General features: G+C 44.7%; 1 protein-coding gene across 1 annotated transcript; it reads right to left on the bottom strand.

Moving 5' to 3' along the window:
• Fabp1 (fatty acid binding protein 1) lies at window positions 1-5871 on the bottom strand. The gene is made up of 4 exons (XM_008836721.3): window positions 5675-5871; window positions 3814-3986; window positions 2476-2568; window positions 1-118 (listed from the first exon to the last, which is right to left on the bottom strand). The coding sequence occupies exons 1-4, from the start codon at window positions 5739-5741 to the stop codon at window positions 68-70; spliced, it is 384 nt and encodes a 127-aa protein (XP_008834943.1). The 5' UTR covers window positions 5742-5871; the 3' UTR covers window positions 1-67.
• Between the last annotated feature and the right edge of the window lie 13704 nt (window positions 5872-19575).

The raw sequence follows: 19575 nt of genomic DNA, 5'->3' as shown, positions 1-19575 counted from the left end.
TGTTTTCAAACAAAGTTCACTTTATTATATTAATTTTACATTGTAAAACAATGAACCTCAGACTTGTCTAAATCCTCTTGCTGACTCTCTTGTAGACAATATCACCCAATGTCATGGTCTGAAAGTCAGAAAAGACATCATGAAATGCTTATCTAAGATGAATTGTAAAACAAACAAGTAAATTTTCCTAAATGGCTTCAAAAATGAGCTAACACATGAAACAACTTAAAACATTTCCATTTTCTTTAGGAGCAGATGAATTGTTGACAATTTTTTCTAAAACACTACACTGTGTCTTTGTTACTTCACTTGCTCCTGTGGAGGGCTGTCCTGTAAGTTACCAAACTGTTTCTGCACTAATGACAGCGATAGCAAGACCATCCAAAGCAGCCCAATCCAAAGTCTGAAAATTTCATTGAGATCTATGATGCACTGACTGCATGTTGTTGAGTATCAAGGATATGTGACATATTTACACAGATGTACTGAGCTAGCCTGGAACATAGTGATGACTATACAATTTTCTGTCTAAGCTTGTGAAGGAAACATATGAGAACACCAGATGTGGGCTTGTGTGTGTGGATCAGTGGTAGAATGCTTGCCTAGAATGTGCAGAGTCCAGGATTCTAGCCTCAGAGCAGCACAGTAAAACCCAAAAGAACACTGGCTACATCAACTTTAGGGATGTTGTGGGGCAGTCCCTCCACCACCCTTGGTTCTCTTGAACAAGACTGTTTTGCCCTATTATGATATCAAATGGAAAAGGAGTCCCTTAGTTCTAACAGCCATTCCATGGGCTACTACCTGATTATGAAATATGTTGTCTACTTCACTCATAGGAGGCAGGGGAATTAGGGGAGATATGCCTGGACTCAGTCCAGGGTAATTCCTCCCTGCTCTCTTGTTCTGCTGTGGGAATGATGGACAGGAGTGGGAACTGAATGTGTTTCATGACTGATACCCTTCTCTCCCTGGCTGAGGGAGTTTCCATGAGCAGGTGATGACAGCCTGCTTGGACTGGGATCTGCCTTCTGTGACCCTTTAAAGCACATTCTGGGTGCGAAGGTGAGCTGGTGGAACCTAACCATGGGAGAAACACTGAAGATAATCCTGCAAATTGGGACCAGGTGTGGGCTGACAAGCATGGAGAATGATTGAATATGATTACATGGCCAGAGTGTGCCACTCTTAAACTGCCATAAACTTGCCAGAAATGTGACTGCACACAAGTGCCAAGTGGGCAGAGGCACTTATTAGACACTCTGGCTTGTGGAAGATGGAAGCCCTCATGGCTTGTTAGTTAGTGCCAAGGTAGAAAGAAGGGCGGTGGTGATTAATTACAACCACACCATAAACAAGGAATAGCAATGAAAGAGCCAAACATAGCCTCCCATGTGTGCAAGTTGCATTGATGGGAAGTGTTGCTCCAGGATCACTGGGGGCTCCAACTGAATGAAGTCTGTGGAAATCTCTAGATTTAGTGAACTACTACCCTATAGTCTGAGTGGGAGGGTTGTGACCTCATCTCAGCAGAAACAGGAAAAGGCAAACTATGCTCTGTATGTCCTGTCCGGTGCCTCAGCACACCAAGCAACCCTCTGACTCCATTCCACTTGGGTGTTGTTTGGGTAAAGGGAAGAGAAGCAGGGAGAAGCGAGGAGGAAGGAACAGGGGTGGGAGTAGCTGGCTGCAGATGTGGAAGTAGAAGACAGCCTGTAGGTGTATGAGGGGGTGGGAGACATCAGGTGAATTAGAAAAGGGCACCCCCATGGGGCTGGAGAGATAGCTCAGTGGTTAAGAGCACTGCCTACTATTGCAAAGGACCAGGCTTCGATTCCCAGCACCCACATGGCAGCTAACAACTGCCTGTAACTCTAGTTCCAGGGAATCCGACACCCTCTTCTGACCTCTGCAGGCATTGTATGACACAGGTGCACCTACCCACATGTAGGCAACACACTCATATACATAAAGTAAAAATAATAAATAAAATATTTTCAAAAATGGAAAAAGGTGCCTCTTCCTTCTCAGATACTTCTCTAATACCTGTTCAAAAACCATCCTGATATTCTGCTGTGATTTGGTTAGACCAAGACTGCTGAAAGATTATACTGAGTGTGGAAATCCGCGCTGTCTGTAATGTGAACAGCTTCATCCTAAGCGAGGGTGGTGAACAACTGTGCATGGTAGCCCAAGAGACAGACACAATCCAAGGGAATCCTGGCTCTGTCATTTGAAGCTGGCCATAGCCTTAGTTCCCCACTTAGAAAAGTGTTATTCAAAAGATTCAAGACAATGTGTGTAAACTATTTGATATGTAATGGATCCTCACAAGTAGTAAAGGATATTGATAAAAGGAAAGATGGAGAGTCAGAGTCTCGGAGTAGGAAGAGATGGAGCATGGGAAATGGAGTGCAGCTGGCCCTCATCCCCACGTCCCTTGAGCACTGGGAACAAGCCTAGAGTGCAACTTACATGGGTGATTGTGTCTCCGTTGAATTCAGTCACAGACTTGATATTTTTGAAGGTTGTTACCATTTTATTGTCACCTTCCAACTTAACCACCATCTGCATGAGACAGAGATATGGCCTGTGAGAAGAGGACTAGGGATAGGGCTAATGAGCTTGGTTCATCTGCATGGCATCAACTGACAACGACCCAGACATCCTGACCCTGTACTCTTAGCACAATTCTCTGACTCTAAATGGAAATGGGGGTGCATTTATGCATGAAAGAAAATGTCTTCTCTTGTTAGGATTTCAGTTTATGGCATGTGATCTAGAGAAGAGGATGCCCCCCCCAAGAAAAGATAAAAGCAAGTAAAATTCCCTTTCTCTAAATTCAACACTCAAATCACGAGTGTATGCTGGTCCTTCCAAAAATTAGTCTTTCCTGTTGTGGACCCATTCCCAAGCCTTAGACATCTAGACAGAAGTAAGAGAAACCAAACAGTGGTAGGACACAGTGGTGCAGGCCTGTAGTAACAGCACTCAGGCGGCAGAGGCAGGGGAATCTTCAGTTTGAGGCCAGTCTGGGCTACAAAGCAAGGTGCTGGCTCAGAAAAAAAAAAAAAAGAAGGAAGGAAGGAAGGAACCTAATCAGGGGTAAAAGACATTGACCAAAGTTAAAAATACGCCTCCAAAATGGGCAGTTGGAAAAGGCCAATGATAAAACCCATGATGACCCATCTTGGCATGAGCAAATCACGAAAATTCCCCTTTGCACTTCACCTTGACCTCCTTGACCTGTAATGCTGTATCTTAGGGAGGCAGAAATAAAAGCAATCCAGAGGTAGAGAGGCTCATGCTTAGCCCAAGGCACAAAGTCTAGAAAGGTAGGAGCACAGAACAGTTATGCAATGCCACTGGCTAGCCTGGGGTTGCAGACCTTGTAGGGAGGAGCAGAGGCCCACACTGGTAGGAACTGTGGCCTTGTTATCAGCTGTCCATTCCTCACATAGTCTATGCTCAACTGGTAACTGTGGCCTGAGGCCACAGTCCAGAGCAGGTGAAACTGCCCTGGCTCAGATCAAGGATTTTACTGACGTCCATTTGTCCCAGTTCTGGCCCTTCCTTGGAAGACTCAGAATCAGGAGCACTGGGCCCAGGAGATCCTGAGACCGAGGCTCCTGCTCTATGTTGGCTTTCCCCCAGATCCTCCAAAATGGAGAGCTCAGGCGTGGGAGTCACGGAACCCCTCCGACAAAGAGATTATCTTCTCTCAGAGCTCTCTTTGTCTCAGGTGGGTTCAGAGACATGGTATCTATTAGGAGTTTGGGGAAGCAGAAGGCAGAAGGCAGGGGTACCACATACCTTGACCTTTTCCCCAGTCATGGTCTCCAGCTCACACTCCTCCCCCAAGGTGAACTCATTCTGGATCACTTTGGATCCATGGGTGATGGTGAGCTTGATATGCTTCCCATTGTGGACGATTTCCGATACCCCCTTGAGGTCCTTGCCCTTCTGGATGAGATCATCAGGCAAACCTGGTAGAAACCAGCTGAGGTTAGAGACTACAGCAGGTTACACAGCCAAGATAAACAAAAGAAACGGTGTGTTGGAGAGGAGAGGAGGCCACACATGCTTATAGCAGAGCAGTGAGCAGAAAGGCCTTTGGCTTCTGACAGGGAAAGTCAGCAGCCTGGCATGACTGCCACTATCTTACCAGCTGTTCTTTTTTGTTTTTTAAGAGGGAGACAGGATTCCGTGTATACCAGACTGGCCTTGAATTCACTATGTAGTTAAAGATGGTTTTGAATTTACCGATCCTCCGGCCTCCACCTCCCCAGTGCTGGGATTGCAGGCACATGGTACCATGAAACCCAGGGTTTCATGCATGCTAGGCAAGCACTATACCAAATGAACTACATTCCCAGACAGCAGTTCATTTACAGTAAGGATCCTTCTCTGGCCTGAGGAACCTTTTCTCTATGGCTGCCTACTTCTCACTTATTTTCCTTCCCCAGTCCCTCTATCTTTACTGGCCTTATTATTGAAGTGGGAATATTTCATCCTCTAGAGTGTTTATCTTTCATATCAAATTACTGCTGAAATGATAAAGAAGCTTCTAAAAATTAGACCAGGATCACTGCACAAAGCAGGGACGTGCTGGGCAAATTTGCTGTGGCCTTGGGAGTCAAAGGCTCTTTGGGGCTGATATACCAAAGTCCCTTGATCTGGAATAGGGCTTTGCAAATTTCATAGCTCAGCTGTGGCTTTACATGAATGAAGGTTCATGGAAACCATGTGTGTCGACAACAGCAGTGGAGGGTCCTTAGCTCAGGTCAGGGATGCTGGGAATAGCAAGTGGTGTGGCCTGTCTGTGGAAGCTGAGTCCTGAGATGGCCCGAGTCCTTCTTTCCCTGCACTTGCTGTTTCCCTTCTTCTCTGTCTTGATAAAGATGCCCTCCCTTGTCATGCTGCACCCTCTGCTCACACGGTTCTTCTTCCCTGGAACACACTTTCCTCTCCCTGGGTCCCAGGCTCAGCCTTCACCACCATGCAGTTTTCACTCCCACAGACTCCTGTATCCTGGGGGGAACAGGAAGTTAAAATGGGGTTTCTGAGAATCAGCACTTGCTTTGAACTCCAACTGAAACACTTCCTACTGTCTGAGATTGGTCACAGCACATCCCCTTTCTTGGCTTCAGTTGCCTCAACTATAAAATGGGAAAATACAGTGATGAACTCAGAGTTTTATGAGGATTAAATGGCATAGTGCCTGGTAGAGAGTCCTACAAGCTGGGGACATTTCACTACACCTTTTTCTTCTCTGTCTCTGAACCGTGCTTTGAGGATTGTAGCTCATCATAATCTGTCTCCCTAGTTTATACATCAAGCATGGTGCTTGAAGTGTGGTTGGCCTTGAACCAGTGTTTCCAGATTGACTGACTAACTGAATGAATAAATGAACAAGGTCACAGAATGACAACAAGGTATTCAGCAGACATACGCTTCAATCCCAACTGCACCCCGGATCAGTGCTGCTTCCACAGTTTCTGGGGTGGCCTTGTCCAGTCAGTAACAGCTCAAGTGGCAAGAGACCAAGAAAGTCAGTAAGTACCCCGGTTTAGTATAGCCTGAAACTGCCCTCCTACCTCAACTCAGGCATCTGGCAGCAGGGCCAGACCCTCCCTGCTAGGATCAAAGTCTTGGTGTCTTGTCCAGCACTCACCAATTGCCTTCATGAAGGGCTCAAAGTTTTCCTGGCTCTGTACTTGGTACTTGCCGGAGAAGTTCATGGTGGCGATGAGGCTCCCTCTTCACAGCTGACCCACAACAGCTCTGTCTGCCAGACCATCCACTGTTGGCTATTTTATAAGGGGCTTCTTCCTCTTTGAATATAGGCCACAGGTCAGTAGCTGCCGATTTCTTTATGGCCAGGTTCAAACATTAACTCCTGAGAGCAATGGTCAACGATAAAAACCAGGATGGGCAAGGCAGAGGTTTGCTCCAATTCAGCAAACATTAGTGAGCACCAGACAAGTGCAAAGCTCCATACACTGTTGCCGCCTTTAAGGTGACTCACTACCCCTCATGAAATAAGTGTATGTGCATGAAATGTATGTGTATATATATGTGCACATATACCTATGTATAATGGACACATGTATTATGTGCATAACAATATGCATATGCATATATATGTGGATATATGTATATGTCTACATGTATTGTTATGAGCATGATTGTATATGTTTATAAACATTCATCTATATGTGTACATGTGTGTATATGTACATATACTTATTTCATGAGGGGTAGTGAGTCACCTTAAAGGCAACAGTGTATGGAGCTTTTGCATATGTGTGTAACAGAGAGAAATAACCTTGAGCTCAAAATCTTCCATAAACTTATGTTTGTTTCCCAATCTTTTTACTACCCGAACTTAATTTTGCAGACTTATCATCAGTCCCTAGTGCTGTTTTCTATTGTGAGAATTCTTCAGTGATGATTCTAGGCAGTTCCACAGTACAGACAAATCTCCCTTTTGAAATGTTAACAGTGGTGGCTATCAGCTCTTTAAACCTGGTGTGTGGAGACTGAGATGCATTTGACTTGGCAGAGACAAAGCGATGGAAAGAGAGAAGGCAGTGTCTGCTGACATGCCCACCCCTGCCTCAAATGTGGGAATAAAGGACTGGGCTGACATATGGGAATTTGTGGAGCTCCCAGACTGGTGCTGGTCTTGGGGAGATGGTATAGGAACATTTTCAGAGATCTCGGGATGTTCTTGTTGCCATAGTGGTTATACCCAGTGAGCCCTCATCCCCAACCTGTTGCCTTTGAGGCAGTTCTCAGTAAGCACCACATCGCTTCCTATTTCTCTCTTGTGTGGACTTTGACTTCAGCCTCTTCACTCTCAGCTGCCAGCCTTCCATCCTCCATCTTCTCTTCAAGGCAGCTACAGACACTGTCCTACTGAGCATGCGAAGTGTCAGTCTTTGGTATAAATCTATGATAGTCCCTACTGCTCCAGAGGCCACAGGTCCTGGATAGCAGAGAAGGTTCCAGTGTATGCTGTCCTGATGACTGCTCTCAGTAGAACTTGTACTTTGCTACTATGAACTCTTGTTTTTGGCTTGGAAAGTGATTGTCATTGTCTAAACTTGTAGCAGAGCTGTCAGACTTGCAAAACTCAGCTTTGGTTTACCTTCTGCCCCTTCCAACCCCCGCCTGCATCTATCTTCTCTCTCTGGCAGTCACATTTGTTGGGTCAGCTGAACACATCAGGGGCATCCACGGCCTGCATTTGTTTCAGGCCTGCTGTCTTTGTTTCCCCTCTGCACCTGTCTGCCTCCCTGTGCCTCCTCTGGTCTCACAGGGCCCTTTGCACATATGCCCATTCTAACTTCCCCATTCAGCTGGGCTCATTTCTCTACATTCTTCCCAGTGTGCTTCTTCTTTGGTATTCACAATGCCTGGCACATAGAAGAGCTTGGTCTGTGACGGGTCAGCAAAGATAAACCATCAAAAGATAACAAGGTTAAAGGCTCTGTGGTTAAAGGGAAGCAAGAGATATGGAATAGTCATGTCAGCACATCACCCTGTAATCAGTGAGCCTTCATGGTGTGTGAGATTCCAGATGGAGAGAGAGAGAGAGAGAGAGAGAGAGAGAGAGAGAGAGAGAGCTGAATCTTGGCTGAGAATCCAGGAGGCGAGGATGTGTTGGCAATGTGAGAGCCCTCTACTCTCATCTCACCACCCTCTGTGTTCTTTCTCTTTTCTCTGCAGCTGAGCTCTGCCATCCCAGTCTGTGCAAGCCCATGGTGTGTGAGATTCCAGATGGATCTTTCTCTGTTCCTAGACAGATCCCTCCTACTTTCAGCCATTCACCAGAACGATTAAGTTCTTATTCCATGGATCCGCCCAGCTGTAGCCTCCTTTGTACCTGGAAACCTGCTCTAAGACCCACAGATATAAGGTTCTGGTTGGGCACATGGTAGGATAATGTGTGCAGGTGAGAACTCATGCCAGGAGGCACTGATGCCCCAGAAGGATGCATGAGGAGCTTGGGACTAACAGCCCATGCAAGCCCACAGCACAGTCCATACTACCTCCAAGGTTTATAAATGCTGATCCAGCAAAACACTTCTGAAATCCTATACACACATGCCCAATGCCAGAGCCCTTCTCTCTCACCCCCGAAAAGTGGAGTATACCTGTTATGGGGGAAGTAACTGATTTTGGAGCAATGAGAACAGAGTTTTTAGTTGAGTGTGCTATCATATGAAGCCTGGCCCTAGCACAGAGGGCCACTCTGCTCTGCCTTCCCTGCTCGGGCCTTTTTGAATATTGTCAAAGACTATTTGACAGTCCACACATCAGATTAGGACTTCCTGAGCATGCTTGTGTGTTGAGAACTCAGGGCCATTTATAGACATCCAACCACCTGAGCACAGGGACAGGAATGAGCAAGGTGGCTCAAAGAATGATGGGAACATGTAAGATGCCTTTCATATTATCCTGGATCTTGAGTGTATATCTTTTAATGTGACTCAAACTTGTGAATGGGAACAATTTAGACACTGACCTTCAGGTAGGAAACTGAATTTTCACTTCTCTTTATGTAAGAAAGTGAAAATTTTACCATGTGAAGAAGTTGCATGAGAATTCTCTCTCTCTCTCTCTCTCTCTCTCTCTCTCTCTCTCTCTCTCTCCTAGATGAGTTTCTTGGAGACAATTTGTTTGACATTCTTCCAACCTGGGCATCAGCAAGAGCCAAGTTGAAGAAAGAATTGTCCTCTTGTGCAGAAGACCAGAAAAAGTTGGTGTGTCTTCCTCCCAAGAGAGGAGGAATTTGTGAGACTGCAGCCATGCTCAGGTATACCACCCAGCCTGCTACCATCTTGCAGCATAATAAATTAATCTCTCAAAAAGTAAGAGAAGGTAGAGGAGGAGGAAGAAGAGGAGGAGGAGGAGGAGGAGTCAGTAAGAGTTTGGAGCCATAGTCCACTAAGACATCTCCAGTGGCCACAGGCAGGGATTCTAGGAAGGCCTGTGATGACTTTGAGACTGCTTTTTTGCTCTAAAGAGAATTCTCTTCCATCTTTCCTTAATTCCCTCCCCCACTGCCTCACAAGCTTGTATAAGATATAATTGTTGGGACTGGGGATGTAGCTCTGTTTGTAGAGTGCTTTCCTAGGTTGCATAAAGTCCTGGGTTACAGCCTCACACTGCACAAACTGGGCATGGTCTTGCATATCTGTAATCCCAGCACTTAGTAGGTAGAGGCAGGAGGATCAGAAACTCAAGGCCATCCTTGGCTATATATTGGTTTTGAAGTCAGCCTGGGCTGTATGGGACCAAGTTTTATTTTTTTTTAAAGAAGATGCAGTTATGAGTCACTGTATGTGCAAGCAGATGAAGATAAAAGACCGAGTTGTGTTTCTGTATTGATGTGATGGAGCTGAGGCAGCCCACCTGGAAGCAGTGCTAGGAACAGTGTCCTTGGGAAAGTCTTCCCCTAGAGGATCCCAGAAACCAAAGGGGGGGCTTTGGAGGTATTCAAGCTTATTTTATCTAGATCCAGTGAGTATATGATCCTAGATGACACTGGGGTTATGTATGATACCTAACAGCTGGGTTGCAGCTGGCCTATGCCGGTCTGATGACCATGCTATGGTGGAACTTTGTGATACAATTAAGACCGTAGCTGAGTGCTCTTCACTGTAGCTGTCATAGAGGGGCAGTCACAGGAGCCTGGGTCAGTGAAACCAAGTGCTTTGTTTTCAGGTGCATCATGGGGGCCCTGCCATCTATTCTGATTCTGAAAACTTCCAGCATTTGGTGCAAATGCATACTCACCTTACATATGAGGCTGTTCTTAGCAGCCAGGAGATGCATCTAACTTTCCTCTAGGACAGGTACATACGATATCATTAACCTACCAAACAGGTGTTTCTATACCTCATCTGGCCTGCTTCACCCATCACCGCCCAAGGAAGACTTCTAACAGTGGTAAAGTACTAACCTAGTATGTACACAATCCCTACCACATGGGTCAAAAGAAGGAAAAAAGGAAACAAAGGAAAGACAGCAGGACAAGAGGAAGGAAAGGAGGGAGAGGGAAAGCTTAGGAGCTTTGTAGTCTAATATCAATGAAATTATCACTAAGGTGAGAGTGATGGAGTCTCTGTCACCCCCACTCCACCCAGCCCATCTGCCAAGTGCTCATTTGGGAGGACCTATGGGCAGTGGCCTAGTTCTACCATGCCTCGTGTGTTGAACTTCCTTCTGGACACCACACTGATATGAAAGCGATACCTGACACACAAAATGTCACACCATAGACCTTCTTTCCTTGATCATGGATTTTGAGTGATGTACTATACAGTACAGCTTTCTAGGGTATAAGGTAGGACATGGGAAGGAAGGACATTCAAATTTCTCCTTTGGGCAAGTCAACATTAATCTCAGAGGCCTCTAGGAAGCTTGGGTTGGGGGTAGCTTTTCTGGAATCTGAGGAAGAGCAGGATGTGTGAGCCAATTCCATATGAGCCATCTGCTCAGTCTTTTGTTTCCTGTCTACTAACCTAGGAGCCAACCCTGGGGTCAAGGACCTAGCTTAGCAGGTGAATATTCCATATGAGCCATCTGCTCAGTCTTTTGTTTCCTGTCTACTAACCTAGGCAGTGCCTAGGAGCCAACCCTGGGGTCAAGGACCTAGCTTAGCAGGTGAACTGCTCATTTTATAATTGGCTTCATCATTGATTCCCTTGTTTAAAACAGTTTTCAACTGGTTCTCTCGGGGTTTCAAGATATGCTGTCATGTTATTTATAAATTATGATAATTTTGTCTCTGATTTTAATGCACATACAAAAGTTACTTATAATATCATCAAATTTTAAAATAATTTGTGCTGAAGAGATGGCTCAGTGGTTAAGGGCACTTGCTGCTCTTGCGGAAGACTGTAGTTTGGTTTCTAGCACCCATGTGGGGTGGCTCATAACCATCTGTAATTCGAGCTCCAGGAGATCCAATGCCCTCTACATACATGGCATATATTCACACAACCCCCCCCACATAAATAAATAAAACATCATAACCATCTGTAATTCGAGCTCCAGGAGATCCAATGCCCTCTACATACATGGCATATATTCACACAACCCCCCCCACATAAATAAAAATAAAACAATAATAAATAAATAATATAAAGTAGCAATTATGTGTAGTTTTCCATAAAATTAGTTGAGCATGATGACCTCTTCTATCCACTAGCTGAGCAAACATGTGGCCCAGCCACAATGACAAAGTTCAACAGCATTCAAGAAAAAATAAAAATAAAAAACCTCCAGCATAGCTTTGATGTTTGGCCAACTCAAAGACTCTGTCCCTCTCCACCTCTTTCTGCATGTTGTCTCCTTGGATGGGCAGCATGGAGCCAGGGGAGAGGAGGGAAGGGAGGCCTTGGTGCCAGGATATGACAGGCATTCATGTAATGACAGGCACTTCTGCACTTGTATGTGACCCCAGAGAGCCTGCAGTGTCAGTGTGCCCATTTCCTGGGTGTTTGGGACACAGAAGGAGCCTGAGAGTTTGTACTTCCCCTATACCTTGGCTACAGAGGAGATGGGCTTGAGTCTGGATCCTACTCTTCTTTAAAACCACTATCCTATACCTTACCAGGCCTCTACTTCTTTACCTGTCATAATATTCTTTGCCTGGTGAAAGCTGTCCTTCAGAAACTCAAAGTTCCAATCACAATATTCCTTATCTCAGATGTATCACTGACCCAGGACCCAGTATAAATTCATCTCCTGGCTTAAGGGAGCTTCTTTCCTATCACCCTGGGCCAGTGGGTAGTGTCTCCAGTCCCAGGTTTGCTGACAGCTCAGTTGGGTCTTTTGCAGGCCTGAGACCTAGTCTCTTGTGCTTATAGGCCATGTGGACCTGAGCTGCTGGCCATCTGGGTCACGTCCAGGTCTGGCAATCAGTCCAAGTGCCCTCGCCTGATCTCATTGCTTTCTGTTGCAGCTTCCGGTTACTTCCATGTTCCTGGAACCTTGGGGGATTTCGTCTGAAAACTGTTAGGCTTCAACCTGTGAACAAGCCAGTCATGCATGGGGAAAACCAGTATTAACGTAGGTGCTTCGGTTATCACTCCCGGAAGCCCTGTGTTTCTGTGGCGCTCTTTAAAATCCTTCTGGGGGGATTTCTATATATTTTAACAAACGTTTTTTGAAAGACAGTTTTGATCTTGTTTTAACATATGCCTATTTTGTCTCTTGAATCATGGTGAGTTTCTTAAAGAATTCCCCTGCAACTAAGGGTATAGTTCAGTGGTAGAGTGCTTGCCTATCATATGTGAAGCCCTGGGTTAAGTCCCCAGCACAGAAAAAACAATTTCCATATAACTACTGTACTGAATTTGCCTACTGTACCGAACTGTGCTCTGTCTAAAATGAGACCTGCCTTATTACATACATTTGTGTGTGTGTGTGTGTGTGTTTAGAAATCTATTTTCTTGAAAGAGCACACTGAACGACAAAAGCCAAAACATGCCAAATAAAAAATTGCAAGTGTGCCAGGGAGATGGTTCAGCAAGTAACAGTGCTAGCTGTAAAAGCCTGACAACCTGAGGTTAATCCATGTTAACAATGGACAAACAAGAAAACCAGATGCAGAGGCATGCATCTATAATCTCAGCATTTCTGCGGCAAGAGGGGAGATAGAAAGGAGAAGTTTTGGGGTCAGCTTCCTGGAGTACACAGCGCAACAGCAGACGCAGTAAGAGAGGCCCTGCCGCAATAATGTGGAAGGAGATAATCTACTCCTGAACGTTGTCCTCTGACCTCCACATGCATCTCATAGCACACATGAGGGTACACACACACAAATAAAGGAGATTTTAAAAAGTTTAAAATCATGGTAAGTAGGGGGCAGGAGAGTTAAGAACAGTGGCTGCTATTGCAGAGAACCTGGGTTTGGTTCCCAGTACCCACATGGAAGCTAAGAGCCGTCCTTAGTCTAGTTCCAGGGGATCAAACACCCCCTTCTGACCTCCACAGGCATTGCACATATGTAGTGCACTTACATGTAAGCAAAACACTCATACACATAAAATAAAAATAATATTTTTTTTTTAAATCACAGGTAGTACTTTGCATTGTGAAAGGAATCCTATTGCATGAACTCCACAGAAAAGTACACTCAGTGTGGGGTTCATGAAAGACTGGGCAATAGTAAAAGGTTTCTGAATGTGTACCAAACAAAAATATATTCAAAATCAGATGTGTGATGAGTGCTATGTGTTGTATCAGAACAGTTGTCATAGGGAAATCCTGCCCCCAGCCCAAGTTCATACATGCTAGGCAAGCACATTACCACTGAGCTGTAACCCCAGGTCTGTCCTGAACACACACCATACACACTTTGCACTGAGCATGTGTCTTGTAATTAGACACCAGTGAATATGAATAAACGCTGCCTGAACCTCAACTCAGATTCTAGACTATCATTACTACGAATGCAGTGTATTGGCTGTGCATATAAAGTTTTCTGTTCTTATAGAAACATAATTACAGAAAAAAAAATGACTTTTTTTTTTTTGAGACAGGGTCTTGCTACATAGACCAGGCTATCCAAGATCTCAGTGATCCACCTGCCACTGCCTCTTGAGTGCTGGGATTAAAGATGTGTGTCACCACACTCAGCTAACACTAAGACTTTTAGTATTTTCCTACTGTTATTCTTCAGCATGTAAATAACAAATTAGTATTTCTTTCAATTATATTGAATTAGAATGTTTGGTTTAAAAGTCGCTGTTTTGAGCCAGGTGTGGTGGCACACACCTTTAATCCCAGCACCTGGGAGGGAGAGGCAGGCAGGTCTCTGTGAGATCTAAGGTAGCCTGGTCTACATAGTGAGTTCCAGGTCAGCTGAGGCTCCAAGAAGACCCTGTCTCAAAAAACCAAAACCAACCAAACAAACAAACAAAAAACCTTGCTGTTTCAGGTGCTGCCTTGTGTTTCGTTTCTTTAAAAATCATTCTATGAATTTTGGGTTGAAATTAGGGCAAAATTTCCAACTTCCCAAGTGGCCCTAAACACATTTCTTCCATTTTGTACTATGTATTTATACAAAGCAGTATTCTCAGTGCCAGTGATTCTAAAATAAAAATATTGATCAACCCTGGAAAAGGTTGATGGGCCTGGCCTCCTGCAGTACCAAATACATTCAGTCAATATTTGCTTATGTAAAAATATATAAGCACACCATCTCATTAGTATGAAAATTTGTTTTCCTCTTTAATAAATGGTGAAATTATATGTATACCAAAGAATTGTTTTAAAGTAATTTCTTCTTAAAACTTTTATTTATTATTATCATATGTGTGAGAATGTGTATTATGTGTGTGGGTACAGGGGCACACGTGCCACAGCCAGAATGTGGAGGTTAGAGAAAACTTTGTGAGCTCCCTGGGAACTGAACGCAGGCTCAGCTTTCAGTACCAAGCACCTTTGCTGCTGAACCATCTCAACTATCCCAAAGTAAATTTCTTTCTTTTCTTTTATGTGTTTGTTCTCTTTCTTAATTAAAAAAAAATTACTGGGGGCTATAGAGACAGTTCAGTGGTTAAGAGCACTGGCTGCTCTTACAGAGCACACAGATTCAGATCCCAGCACCTGCATGGCAGCTAACAACTGCCCATAACTCCAGTTCCAGGAGATCTGAGGCCCTTTCTGGAATCCATGGGCATTGCATGACATGGGTGCATTTATATCCATGCAGACAAACTACACATACACATATAATAAAAGTAAACAAATACATTTAAAACAAAAAAGTTTAAAAATACTAGTGGGGTGTGTATGCATGTGTATGTGATAGGGGTGGTTGCACACAGGCCACAGACAAACAGGTGGAGGTCAGAGGATAACTTTGTGGGCTTTCTATTCTCCTTCCATATTTACATGGGTTCCAGGTATCAAGTTTAGGTTACTAGGCTTGCAGAGCAAGCACCTTTACCCATCAAACTATCTCGATGGCTGATAATTTTTTTATTATTAGAAAGAAAAAAAAGAAAAGAAAAGAAAAGTGCATTCAGTGGACCACCTTTTCTTTACACACAGCTTCTTGGGAATGTCCTTGTAGTGTAAAGTGGGACTTTCCTACGATTTGCTTTATGGCCCTCACTGACCTTATACAGAAGAATGGAAAGACTGGGGTGACATGGGATGTGGTACAGAGAATGTGCAGACTGCTTTAGTTAAGGAAGGACATAGAATTTATTACCAGCCTGTTTGTCCTCTATCCCTCTGTTCCTTGCCCCCTGAGGGTTGAAAGCCAGTCTCTTTCCAACTTGCCACACTTACCCTGTACCCTGAATTCCTGCTGCTGAGCCCTGGATAGAGGCACAGCCTTTCAAAGTCACAGTGGTCACTCATGGGCATCAATCAGGCATCTCTCTCCAAAAAGCCCTCGTGGGGTCTCTCTTCTGTGCACCCCAAGGATCCCTACTAGCAATATTTGTCCTGTTCTTCTAATTCTATTGTAGTGATGGAGTACAAGCTTCTATTGACTGAACATGAAATGCTTTCTCTTACTGAATTCTCAACACTGTAAGGTAGTCATTATTTCCTCATTTTTTCGATGAATAAATTACCAATCATTCATTCAACAAGAATACTCTGACCTACAATGTAATAATTGTGCTGGGATTCCATTTTGAATCTACAAAGGAACTCCCTGCCTAGTAGGAACCACAAAGAGAATTAAAGCTGTCTTTTGGATCAAATGGCATTTGAATAAAATTTCAAAATGTAGAGAATGTTTGGATGAGTAAGAAGGAATTTTTTGGTTGGGGAAGGAGTCAGAATTCACTTGGGAAGAGAAGGCTATATAACAACAATAACAACAACAAATAGTGCCAGGCAAGAGAAAACTCTCTCACATTGTTGGTCAGGGTAGTCCAAGAGACTCCAAAAATAACACAAGGTATTGCCACAGCCCTTGATTGCTTCCTAGAACTTGAAGGTAAGACCCTATTGCTGATGACAGATCCTAGCAAAAAGTCTACTTTTGCCACATCCTCAAACCAATGTAATTTCTTACTTTATTCTAAATATGCATCCTTATATATACACAGATCATGTACCTTTCACCCCTAATCAAAGAAGCTTCCTTTTGCAACATATGGAGATTATTACAGAGTTCCAGAACTGGTCAAATGTAGAGAATAAGTATCTGTGAGATGTTTAACCCTAGGTGACACATCTTCAACATAACCTTTATACATGGGATGAATGCATCTCTCAACTCTCACCACAGAAGTTTTCTTATACAGCAGATGGTGATTAACACAGAAACCCACATTTGGTCAATGTTCAGAGAACAAGAGGCTGCAGATTACTTAACTCTGAATAGGACACCTATTTCAAACTTCTGCCTCCCAAGGCTCAGGGATCATTGTGGAAGAGGAGGTGGAAAGATTGTAACAGCCAAAGGGGATAGATGACCACAAGAAAACAGGGTCTTCCAGCAGCTGGTCATTTACTCATATGAACTCAACAATGCTGACAGCATGCACAAATCTGCAAGTTCATACCACACAAATCCCAGCACAGACATGTGGAAGTGGGTAAGAAATCCCCACCCAAACTAAGGAACTTTTGGTAATTGATGGCTGCTGGGATCTTATGGGGATGTGTCTTACAGGGATGGAATTCTTGGTGGGCCTAGTGGATGAACCTATACTGGACAGTTAGGGACACAAATCAGACATCCATGTTGTATAGTGGGCAGGAATGGGTCAGTGTGGAAGAGGTGTGGTTAAGGGAGGAGAATCTAAATACGATCTATATTATATGAAAATTGCAAAAATTCAATAAAAATTAAATTTCAAAATTAATTTATTAGCTAGGTATGGTAGCCTACGCCTTTAATCCCAGCACTTGGGAGGCAGATGCAGGCAGATATCTGTATGTTTGAGGCCAGCCTGGTTTCCACTGTGAGTTCCAGGCCAGCTGGGGCTACAAGGAGACTTTGTCTCAAAAAGACAAAAAAATAAATGTATTGATTTATTTGGGATTGAACCCAGGGCCTTTCACATGTTAGGCAAGTCCTCTTGCCTCTGAGCTACATCCTTAACCCAATTAAAAAGCATTTTACTTAACTTATTTTTTAAAATTTTTATTTTACATGTCTAAGTGTTTCACCTACATGTATGAAAGTGTGCCTGTGTCATGCAATGCCCATGGAAGTCAGAAAAGGGTGCTGAATTCTCTGGAACTGGAGTTATGGACAGTTGTTAGCCACCATGTGGGTGTTGCAAACCAAACTCTAGTCCTCTGCAAGAGCAACCAGTGTTCTTAAGCACTGAGCCATATCTCCAGGGCCCCATCAACCCAAGGTTTTTAAAGGAGTATCTTAGAAAAAGCTTGAATTTCTCTTATGCTTCCCACTAGACTGAGTTCCTTCATAGACGTATGACCTGGAGTAGGTGTGTTAAGTCCAGTTAAAAGACACACATTAACTTATGAATTGCAAATGAGCAGATTTCAGAGAGACTGATCACCAAGACATTATAGGTGCAAAAAGAGGAAGGGCTTTGATATATTTAACGCCTGGGATGAAACCCAGCAGTCTACCTGCTTCTATGGGGTTGGAGGTGGCTGCTGCCTTCAGTTCTGCGTGCAATCAAATGATGTTACCTTGACTAGAGCCTGAGCCATAAAAAAGGAAGTGAAGACAAGGAGCTGGGACACAGGCAATGACTGGTACACGGTCAAGTAGTAAAATATTGAAGTTCTTACACTAGTGATAAAATTTTGGGTTTGCTATACTAGGTAATGGAAAGACAGCACAAGTTTCCAAGCAGATGTGACCTGGTCAGATCTGTGTTTTACAAGGTTACTCTCAAAGCAGTAGTAAAGATTCCTGGATGTTGGAGCTGACCTCTCCGCCCAGAACCACTACTGCTTCCTGATCCCTTGCATCTAGATGAACCCAGAACCCAGTTCCTTCTCTCGGTCCCCGGGAGCCCTCTGGGCCTGGTCCCACCCTCACCTCCCTCTGTTTCCCTGGGCCTGCCGCAGTCCGCCAGCCTCTCTCCTGGGTAAATCCATCGTGTCTTCTGTGCCTTGACTCCCCCAGCCTCATTTACCCTCCCATCTCCCCATCTCTCCTCCTGGCCTGGGTACTGTCCCATTCTTTGCCTTGGCACCCCAGACATGCGGGGGTGGGGGGCACAACCACCACTGCTACCTGATCCTTTGCATCCAGGCTGACCCAGTTCCTTCTCGGGGATCCCCAGGAGCCTTCTGGGCCTGGTCCTGCCCTAACCTCCCTCTGTTTCCCTGGGCTGCACAACCCACCAGCCTCTTTCCTGGTCACGGGGGTGACCTCTCAGCCCGGAGCCACCACTGCTTCCTGGTCCCTTGTATCCAGATGAACCAAATTCCTTCTCCCAATCCCCAGGAGCCCTCTGGGCCTGGTCCCACCCTCACCTCCCTCTGCTTCCCTGGGCATACACAACCCCCCAGTCTCTCTCTTAGCCTGGGTACTGTCCAAATCCTTGTCTTGGCACCTCAGACACCAGGGGAACCATCACCACTTCCTGATCCTTTGCATCCAGACCAACCCAGTTCCTTCTTGTGGTCCCCAGGAGCACTCTGGGCCTGGTCCTGCCCTCACCTCCCTCTACTTCCCTGAGCTGCACGATCCACGAGCCTCTTTCCTGGACACTGGGGCTGACCGCTCACCCCAGAACCACCACTGCTTCCTGATCCCTTGCATCCAGACCAACTCAGTTCCTTCTCTCAGTCCCTGGGAACCCTCTGGGCCTGGGCCTGCCCTCACCTCCCTCTGCATCCCTGGGCTGCACAATCTGCCAGCCTCTTTCCTGGACACCTGAGCTGACCTCTTGGCTTCCTGATCCTTTGGATCCAGGCCAACTTAGTTCCTCCCTGTAGTTCCCAGGAGCCCTTAGGGCCTCTTCCCACCCCTATCTCCCTTTGCATCTCTGGGTGGCAAGACCACCAGCTTCCTGAGACCAGCATCTTTCCTGAGCCCAACACCCAGGCCAGTCCAAACCCCAAATTCCTAAGGACAACATCTTTCCTGGAGGGATCCTGACAAAAGCAATCTGGACACTCCAATATAAAAATCAAAAGAGAGAACCAGAAGCTTAGAAGTTCATGCCCCAAAAGTAAACCACAAAGGCACATAAAATTTACAAAAAGAAGCAGACCTAAACTTGAAGGCTTGAGTCTCACAGAAGAATCAGAAACTACAAAAGAAATTCATATGTAAAAAACCACAGAGAAAAAATAATAACATGAAAAACCAAAATAACATATCCCCACCAAATACCAATAGTCCTCTAGAGGAGTACAATAGGAACCCCCTAGAGATAATGCAGGACATGGAATGCAAAAGAACAATTATAAACATGATAAAAGAATTCACTGAATTTAAAGAAAACACAAACAAAGAAATCAAAGAACTGAAGGGATAAACTTCTGAATGAATTCAAAAAAGAGCTAGAAATATTGAAAATTACTCAGGCTGAAATGAAGAAGGATCTACAACACTCAGTAAGCCAATTAGAAATGATAGCAGAAAGCCTC

Source organism: Nannospalax galili, unplaced genomic scaffold, assembly GCF_000622305.1.
Source record: "Nannospalax galili isolate Female #2095 unplaced genomic scaffold, S.galili_v1.0 scaffold138, whole genome shotgun sequence".
In the NCBI taxonomy this organism is placed as follows: domain Eukaryota; kingdom Metazoa; phylum Chordata; class Mammalia; order Rodentia; family Spalacidae; genus Nannospalax; species Nannospalax galili.
Note: the sequence above shows the minus strand (reverse complement) of the source record. Positions and strands in the feature narration are given on the sequence as shown.